This window comes from Myotis brandtii, unplaced genomic scaffold, assembly GCF_000412655.1.
Source record: "Myotis brandtii unplaced genomic scaffold, ASM41265v1 scaffold220, whole genome shotgun sequence".
NCBI lineage: Eukaryota > Metazoa > Chordata > Mammalia > Chiroptera > Vespertilionidae > Myotis > Myotis brandtii.
The window spans coordinates 2,143,727-2,153,060 of NW_005358250.1; the positions used below are offsets into that span (position 1 = coordinate 2,143,727).

The 9,334-nt window shown below is 45.1% G+C and overlaps 2 protein-coding genes across 2 annotated transcripts in view; one reads left to right on the forward strand and one right to left on the reverse strand.

Annotated features, from left to right (window-relative positions):
• Positions 1–1,832: 1,832 nt before the first annotated feature.
• EBNA1BP2 (EBNA1 binding protein 2) lies at positions 1,833–9,101 on the reverse strand. Its single transcript, XM_005866081.2, has 9 exons — positions 8,850–9,101; positions 8,678–8,761; positions 8,275–8,444; positions 7,579–7,702; positions 6,265–6,354; positions 4,348–4,423; positions 4,031–4,124; positions 2,205–2,367; positions 1,833–2,072 (listed from the first exon to the last, which is right to left on the reverse strand). The coding sequence occupies exons 1-9, from the start codon at positions 8,913–8,915 to the stop codon at positions 2,022–2,024; spliced, it is 918 nt and encodes a 305-aa protein (XP_005866143.1). The 5' UTR covers positions 8,916–9,101; the 3' UTR covers positions 1,833–2,021.
• An 88-nt stretch (positions 9,102–9,189) lies between these two features.
• The window catches only part of CFAP57 (cilia and flagella associated protein 57), a 59,738-nt gene continuing 59,593 nt past the window's right edge, over positions 9,190–9,334 (forward strand). The window contains exon 1 of the mRNA XM_005866082.2: positions 9,190–9,321. The gene's annotated coding sequence lies outside the window, so the exon portion shown is untranslated. The remainder of the gene's footprint in view (positions 9,322–9,334) is intronic.

Sequence of the window (9,334 nt, forward strand, 5' to 3'; positions counted from 1 at the left end):
AAACCCCCTAGTGTTACAGAAATACCATGTACTACTTATGAAGAACTTGGACTAAGACTGTTGGCAATAAATTTGGGACTTGTTGGGCCCACATCCCCAGGGGTCTGCCCACCAGGGAAAGCACCAAAGCCTATACCCCTGGAGACCCACCGACATAGGGCAGTCCCAGGGAAGGCAAGCAGTGAGGCTGGGAGGACATAATCTCCTTCAGTCACTTCCTTGTAGCTTATCAGTAGAGCAGTGACCTTGGAATAGCCCTTATAATGGAACACAGAGATTAACCTAGACAGGATTAAACTCAAGGGAACTAGATTAACAAACGCCCTAACCTTTGGAATAGAATGGATAGGATTAAAATCAACTGGTATAAATACAGATGTAACAGGACAATAAAGATAGAACCTGGCTAGAGAACCTGGCTAGGCTGCCGATCAACTGAACGCTGTCTCCATGTCATTCCTTCTTCACCGACTCTGTCCACACCTTTGGGAACCCCTGGACCTGCTGGGGTTGGACCCCAACACTAGAAACTCAACATGAAAAGGGAAACACAAATGCACAGAGAGGGGTTCAGGGAATCCCAAGGTAATAGGATGAAGGGAACAGAAGAAACCTCTTTTCAAAACCAAAACTATAACTCATCTTCTGAGAGAGATGACTGGAAACCACATCTAGAGAATGAGAGTAAAATGATGTGAGAAAGAGTCAATTAGAAGTAAACTCTTGGGTATAAACTGAAAAATGAATGCTAAAGTAAATATTCAATAAAATGATCAGAAAAAAAGAATCAGCCCTAACTGGTTTGGCTCAGTGGATAAAGCTTTGGCCTGCAGACTAAAAGGTCCCAGGTTCGATTCCGGTCAAGGGCATGTACCTTGGTTGCGGCACATCACCAGTAGGAGGTGTGCAGGAGGCAGCTGATCGATGTTTCTCTCTCATCAATACTTCTAACTATCCCTCTTCCTTCCTCTCTGTAAAAAAATCAATAAAATATATATTTTTTAAAAAGAATCAAAGAAATCTTCCCCCAAAGGAGAATTTAAATATAAACACACACTTAGATCATCAGATTTCAACATTTGACTAACAGAAATTGCAAAATGAGAAGAAAACAGGGGGAAGCAATCCTTTAGGAAATTTACCAGAACGAAAGAGCGCACATTCTTCCAAACACCCTATTCAAAGGCGCCACCAAGGCATGGCCGATGGCATTCAGATGATAGGGTGAACACTTCCAGAGACAAGAATGAGAACTGGAAGGGCGTGGGCTTCTCAGTGGCAACACTGGAGCCATGGGACAAAGAAGCGTGCCTGCAACATCCTTTCCCTGAGGCATACCCACCAAGTTAAAGGCAACTCAAGTCATGCAAAGAGGTAGGAAATTCACCTCCCACATTCCCTTTCTTAGAAAGATACTAGAAAACGGTACAGAGCAAAAGGAGGCCTAAGACACAGGAGAGTACGGGATCCAGTGGATTCAACCTAGAAGGTCTAAAAAGGGATAAGGTGACAGCTGTATGACAGACAGACCTGGGTTACAGCGGGAAAATTATATGGGTAAAACGAAACGTCTAGAAAGAAGTTAACAATATAGAAGGAAAATTTAGTTCACACACAAAAAAACAAGGTGACAACCCAAGAAAAAAACAAAAACTGTACCACAAAGGAAATATTATCATAGCTCATCTAGCTCTCCAGTGATTGCTAAAGGATATTAATGATATAAACACTGATAACTGATTTACCTCAAATCATGATACAACTATTTGGGAGGATGGATGGGTGTTAAATCTTCATCTATCATAAAAAGAAGACAACTTGGACTCAACGTCTAAATTATCAATAAATAGAGGTATTATTTAATACGTAAAAGTAACTTCTAAATCTTTTAGTCTTAACTGTGTTTTCACCCAAGGGTTTATGCTTCTTTGGTAATTTTTTTATTGAAAATTTTTTTACAAAAAGGGACCCAATTGTATTGTGAAATCCCAAGTCTTCATCCTTTTTTTTGGAGATGCTGCTTAGCGTGCCCTGCTCTTCATTTTCTCTCTTGTCCGTTTCCCAGGTCTCTTCTAGAGAAAAAGAAACACCACATGTGGTCACATGGCAGCCTGGCCTTCTGCCCATGATCAGGATGCACAGAAAAAGGAATGGAGAGGGTGGGTATGAGTCCGGCCCCTCACCTGGTCCCCAGGCTCACTTACATTTGATCCTTTCTTTCCAGGCCTCTTGAGGCCCTTGCCATGAGCTTTCTTGGCCCGGAAGCTGGATACATCATCGTAGCTCTCACGAGTGTTCCACTTGCTGCCTTTCTTCTTACCACCAAACCCAAACTTCTGGTTTTTATAGCGTCGTTTGGCATTGGGACTGGGGAAAAAGTGGTTTTACAAGTTACCCTCAGCCCTGCAAATCCTGATGAATCTTATGCCCCAACAACACCCTCAGTATTTTGTCTGTAAGTAGTTACTACTGTTCCCTAGAATCTCATCCTTAGCCCTACATTCCCACTCAACAAACTCCCCAGGCAAGCTCATCTATTTACAGGTTTAACCACCAGAGCAGGAAAACAAAGCAAGGACCAGGAAAGCTTTGAAAAGCTTTCTATTTTAACTAAATCTTGCTAAATCATCCTCATTTGTTTCTACTCCTCTCGGGGATATATACATGCAGTTAACATTCAAATGTAATAAATCTTAAAACTGATCATCCCGCAGGATACTCAGATTCAGCATTCCAAAATCACTTCTCTCCCTTCCTAGGCTGGTTTTGCCTCCTGTGCATATGCCCTAAGAGCGTGGTGGTACTGCCATCCACCCAGACACCAGACTAAATCAAAGGTGAACTAAAACCTGGGAGTCAGCCTTGATTCTTCCTTCTTTCACTCTCTACACCCAGTTCAATTACCGAGTCCTGCTAATTGAGCTCTTGAATATTCCTTCAATCTATTATCCCTTCCCTACTCCCATGACCACTTTCAGGTTATTATCATTGCTCATCTGGACTTCAATGGTCCCTAATTAATTTTCCTGCCACAACTTAATCACTTATTTCCTTTTCTGCTCTTTGTTGCATATAGTATGACCATATATGTGTAGCCCCATGTAAGATATAGTTTTGTGTTTGCTATTTACTAACTTTATATAAATGGAATCATTCTCTCTCATCATTTACACAAGAACCACAATATTTTTTTTTTAAAAAAACATGACTATGGGGGATATCTGTAATACTTTCAACAATAAAATAAAATGTGACTATGACCTGCACATTATTTTGAGGAAAGCCCATCATCGTCTCCCCGCTGCCTATTGGCTAAAACCCAGGCTTCTCAACAAGACAATCTCTGCCTCTGTGACTTGGCCGGGTCCCCTCCAGCTACGTCTTGCCACTCCTTGTCTCACACTGTATTCCCAGTGATACCAAATGCTTGCTGCTCCTCACAGGCCAACCTGCTGTCCTCATCTCTAAGCTTTTGCTCATCCTTGTTCTTCCGTATTCCCCAAATCTGAGCCTCTCCTATTCTGGTTAATTCTTACTCATCTTTCAGACTAAGCTCAGGTGGGATCCTCCTCCAGGATCATCACCATGGGCCTGGTGTCCAGGAATGCATAAGTGAACTAAAAGTAATAATAATAATAGCCAACATTATCCCTTTTAATCTTTATAACAGCATGAGGCACATACAATTTTCTCCTTTTCATAGAAGAGGAAATTAACACTTAAAAAAATAAAGTAACTTGATGACAGCTACCCTCCCAATGAGGGGCGGAGTTTGGATCTGAACTCGTAACCGTACTCTTAACCATCACACTGTTTTATTAAACATTCACTCAAATGTGCCAAATCCTTAAGTCATCTTACTTTAATCTTCAAAGACTGATATGGCTGAAAGGACCATCACATAGCCTGGTAAGACTGGGTCCCAGGCAGCAGTGCCACGCTCTGAACCCTGCAGCTGCTCCTATGGCAGCCCCTATACTTGTGAACTGTTGCCCAGCACACACCACAAAATGAAACAAACACTTCATACCCTTTTTTCATCTGCTGGCCTTTAGCTCCTTCCTTCGAGCCCCGTGCAACAGGTTTCTGATCTCCGTCAAGGAAATCCAGTTTGTCAGAGAAGCCTAGGAGTGGACTGTATTTGATTAGTGCCATCGCATTTTAAGAAAAGCTTAAACTTCAAAAGAAGATTGCTGCTTACTGGATTTTAAGAGGTACATCTTGTTCCCCACACCCTTCCCAAACCCTACGTCCAATAGCTCCAAATTAATCAATTCTCCAGAACACTGGGTGTCAGAATTAGCAGGGACCCTGCCCCCTGTATCCTTAGGAGAGAGAAATACTGACCTTTCTGGTATTTCTTAATGGCATTCATCATGTGAGCTTTCTCCCGCTGCCTCTTCTGAAGAACCTCTGTTTGCACCTGGGACATGGACGTAGGCCTGTTACACCCACTCCAAACCATCACAGCAAGTGCCTATATTCTCCCAGTATTTACACTGTGATAATACCACCACTACTGAACATTTACTGTGCGACAAAACTATGCAAACACTCAAGTTTAGCTTCTCAACAACCCAATGAGTCAGACATTCTGAAACATCCCTGAGACTGAAGCACAGAGAGATAAAGTCACTTGTCCCAGCCACACAGCAGGAAAGGGGAGATCTGAGGTTTACACGCAGGCAGTCTGCACTCTTCCCCCAATACACAATCCCTCCTACAAAACTGTAGCCAATCATGTTTGGGTCCACGTTCAATTCTCCCCATTGTTGAGTTAATTAAATATCTAACCTACTATTGCTAGGCATGAAAGTACCAACAGGAAAAAAACAATCTCCCCAAAAATCAGGAAAGAAAAGAAGCTTTAAGGACAAAAGGAGATGCTTTTACTCTAAGGGATATTTCTTAATCTCAACACTACTGACAGTTCAGACAGGAAAGCTCTCTGCAGGGGGAAAGACAGGCTGTTCGGGGCACTGTGGGATGTTTAGCAGCCTCCCCATCCTCTACCCACCAGATGCAGCTGCACACTCCCCACCAAGATGCAACCAAAAATGTCTCCAACACTGCCCAAAACCCCTGGGAGGCAAAATCATCCCCAGTTCGGAACTAGTACCCTCAGATTCCTCATATTAGAAAGAGTGAGCTAATTAGCCTGATTTTTTCCTTGCTTTTGATAATTTGTGTTAAACCAATTGCCCATGTTTTTGAGCTGATCTCAGCCATCGACCACCAGCTCAATGTACTAAATCCACAGCTGCCCATTTGCAAAGGACAGGATGCTAGTCTACCCTCTATAGTTACTCCACTGAGGATCTACCAGTGACATGATTCCCAAGGAGAGCAGCTCTGTTAACACCCCAAATCATGTTTATGTACAAAATATGGACAAAGTCTTAACACCCATGCTGAATCTCCTCACACACATTTCTTCCCACACCTCTAACTTTAATTCCTATCATCTTCTTTAAGTGACCATGAAATAAAGAAGAAAAACCAAAAAAAAGGTCCACGGTATGCCTGCTCTGGTTTTACATTAGAACTCAAGGCAGTCATAGTTCAAACTCGCAGGTGCCATTTGCTTTTTCTGACCGAATGACAACCCATATGATTTCTTCAAGGACTTCACAATCATGTAGGCCAGTGATCATCTGAGAGTCTCTTGCGGGAAGGGAAGAAAACATACACAGATTCCCAGACACTAAAACCTAGAAATCTGTTTTGAAAAATTTTCCCAGTGATTCTGCTGTGAGATTGGGTTTGGAAACCACTGGTCTGGACCCCCCAACTCTTCACTGTATAAAAGTGCAAACTGGAGAGATAGATGACTTGCTACAGTTACCACACTACCCTTGGCAACACCCTGACTGTGCTCATGAATACTAGCACCACCACCCACCCACCCCGAACTATGAGACAACAAACACAAGCCCTAGCCGGTTTGGCTCAGTGGATAGAGCATCCGCCTGTGGACTGAAGGGTCCCAGGTTCAATTCCAGTCAAGGGCACATACCTAGATTGCGGCTTGGTCCCCTACCCCAGTAGGGGGCGTGCAGAAGGCAGCTGATCAATGATTCTCATCATTGATGTTTCTATCTCTCTCCCTCTCCCTCTTTCAAATCAATAAAAATATATTTAAAAAAAGAAAAAAGGTAACACCAGATCTAACACATACGGGTCATGGAACCAAATCAGACTGCGGCAATCTGACCTGACACACACACTCGGCATCATTCTATCCCCTGCCACTTTCCTTCTTACCTTCTTTCCATATTTCCTAAGTGCTCGAAGTTGCTTAGCCTTTTCTGACTTCTCCATGGCGGCCTGTTTAGCCTGCAGCTTTTGTCGAATCTAAAACACAAAATGTGTCAGCTTATGTTATTTAAATCTGGGATGACTGCTCTTTTGGGTGCCCTGGAGCAGGAAACAGATATTCCTTGATCTGCAAACTATGGAGCTCAGAGAAACCTTGTAAATAATCTATTCCAAGACCTGGGTTTTACACATGAGGACAATGCAGCCCAAAGACTGAGCACTTTGCCCAGCATACCGAATGTATCAGTGGGGAAGCAAGAACTCGAAAGCAACCTTCCCACTCCTGGTGTGCCATTTGCTCCATTATACAAAACTGCTATGAGGACAATGCAGCCCAAAGACTGAGCACTTTGCTCAGCATACCGAATGTACTCTGCCCAGCATACCCAATGTATCAGTGGGGAAGCAAGAACTTGAAAGCAACCTTCCCACTCCTGGTGTGCCATTTGCTCCATTATACAAAACTGCCTGCTTACAGCTTTGCCAAGAGAAACTAACTTCTGCCCATCCCTACTGTCTACCGACTGTTAAAACAGCATGCAGCCCTAGTTCCCTTCTCCAATATACCATATACATAAAAACACCAACAGATATCAGGCACGTAGCCTTTTCTATCAAACATCCACATCCCAGTTAAAGGATGAGCAGCTGTCAGTGTGAATGTACAGAGATGTGTCTGAGCTCGTCTCTAGATTGGTTTCCCTAAGTACCTCTAAGACAACAGCTCCCTAAAATCCGGCTTGAGACCCAAGGGAATTATTCAATTCATCTTGAACTAAATTTTGGCAATTCTTTTCCTCCCAAAGTCAAACAAGGACCAGTTCTACCTAACTCTAAATTATACTGCATCTGAGCCATATATGAATCCCTCATTTTACAGAAGCGAAAACTGAAGCCCAGAGAAAATGAACTGTCTACAAGTTGCAGCACTCCCCCCTAGCAAAAGCAGGACAAGAACTGTAATTTTTCTACGCACCATGCCATGATCATGCCAGCTAGGAAATGGACCTCATTTCTTCCTGTACTTTTCCTCCCCTTAGTTGTTTAAATTGGGAAAAAGTCATCCTTATACTTATCTAATTGGTGGTGACTGGCATGAGTCTGAAGTAGACAACAGAGATAATAATTGTCCTCTGGCCATCAGTTCCCTATAATTAGGTTTAGTCTTCTTTTAAACATTATAGGAGATTAGCCGGGTAAATATATTTAAAAGTCCAAAGCCTCAGCTTTCCAGGAAAAAACATCTTCTCTGTTTCTTACCTTCTGCATCTGCTGATCAGACTTAGCCATCTCTGCGAAATAATCAGTGGGCCGCTTAGTAGGGACTTTGAGCTGATGGAGCCGAGGTAATACTGCAAGCACTGCAGCCTGGGCCTGACGGTAGCTGAGGGTATAGGACAAAGTGTGAAATAAGCCAGGCAGCAGAGGCCTTACATTCCTTCACTCCGTTTCGTGAGTGACCCAAGGTCAGACGGACCCTCAACATCTGACCTCCACCAGAAGAAGACACACAAAGACAAAAACTGTAATAAAACCTCATTAACTTGGCATCTGGAAGAAACTTAACTGTGCACTCTTTTAAAAAGGGGGGGGGGATAGTAAAAAGGGGGGCGAGGAGTACTGCTGAAAATAAATCAGTAGTTTCAGAGAATGACCGCTCTAAAAGCACCTATCGATTTACAAACTCATTATGAATTCTTATGGAGTCACTACAAAAGTCTATATAAGGACCTTCCATAAGATAACGTTTGTTCTAATAATTGAATAGGAACACACGCAACACCCCCCCCCCCACACACACACACACACAACTTTAGCTAAGCTCTTTTTAGTCAAAAGCAGACTTCCTCCCTGCTCCTACCCTTTCGGTAACCTCTGTGGGGCACAGGCTCACCAATCTCCCCTCCCCCTAAGCACAGGGACCACAGCTTCTCCCACATTTGAAAACAAACATACAAGCTCATCTCCCGCTGGAAGTCATCTTCGGGATCAACAGCTTTCTGGTCCTTGTTCTGAGGTGTTGACTGAGGTCCACTGATTTCCGGCACCGGACCGAGGGTGACATCAAGCCTTTCAACCCATTCCAGATCCCGCTTGAATTCTGCCAAACACTGCTTCAGGCCATTCTAAAAAATTCAGACACTGAGCCCCTAAGAAGGGAACCCTGACGATGTCTCTCCCAAGCCCAGGGTGCTAGGCCCACGGGCAAATTGCTAACCCCCACCCCCCAACGCGTAACCGACCCTCCTGACAACGCACAGGCTGCCTCCTTCCCAGGACAAGAACTCAGCCACCCAAGCATAACCGTTCCTTGCGCTCAGCTCACGCCCCGGTACCCCGACTCGGCGCCCGAGCTCACCACGTCGTTCACGGCTTTTTTCGGACCCTCAAGCACGACATTGAGGCCTGGCTTCAGAAGCCCTTTGGAAAACGCGTCCTGCAACTGCAGGGCACGATCGGCGTCAGTACCAGGGGAGGAAGGACGTCCCTCTCCCCCCTCGCCCAGCCACGCGAGCTCGGCTGACACTTACCTCTCTGTCTGTGACAAGAGATTCCTCAGAATCCGAGTCCGAGCCGGAGGGCAGGGGGGTGTCCATCTCGCAGCACGCACGTGCTGCACCTACCAGAGGTCCGGGTAGGCCCAGGCCCGTGCGGCGGGAAGAGGGCGCCTGCCGCCGCTGCCGCCTGCCTTCAGCCCCCTACCCTCACTCCGCGGCTCCACGTGGAGAACGGCTCCAGTGCCCACTACACACCGCAGCGCAGAACTTTTAGATCAGACTTCCGCTTCCGGTCGCGGACCTTCACTTCCGGTTTTCCGTTGCTATAGGAACCGCTCCGGCGTCGGAGAGTGCCCGAGTGGCTTGGGATCCGTAGGAAAACTACCCCTAGATACAAGAGTGGTCTGGTGACTTGGAGGAGAAGCGTAAGGTGGGAGGGGGTACCCGGGGGTCGTCCGGAGGAGCAGGAAGCCGCGAAGGCTCAAAGGGGAGAAACTAAGCCGCGGTGGGTTTGAGGG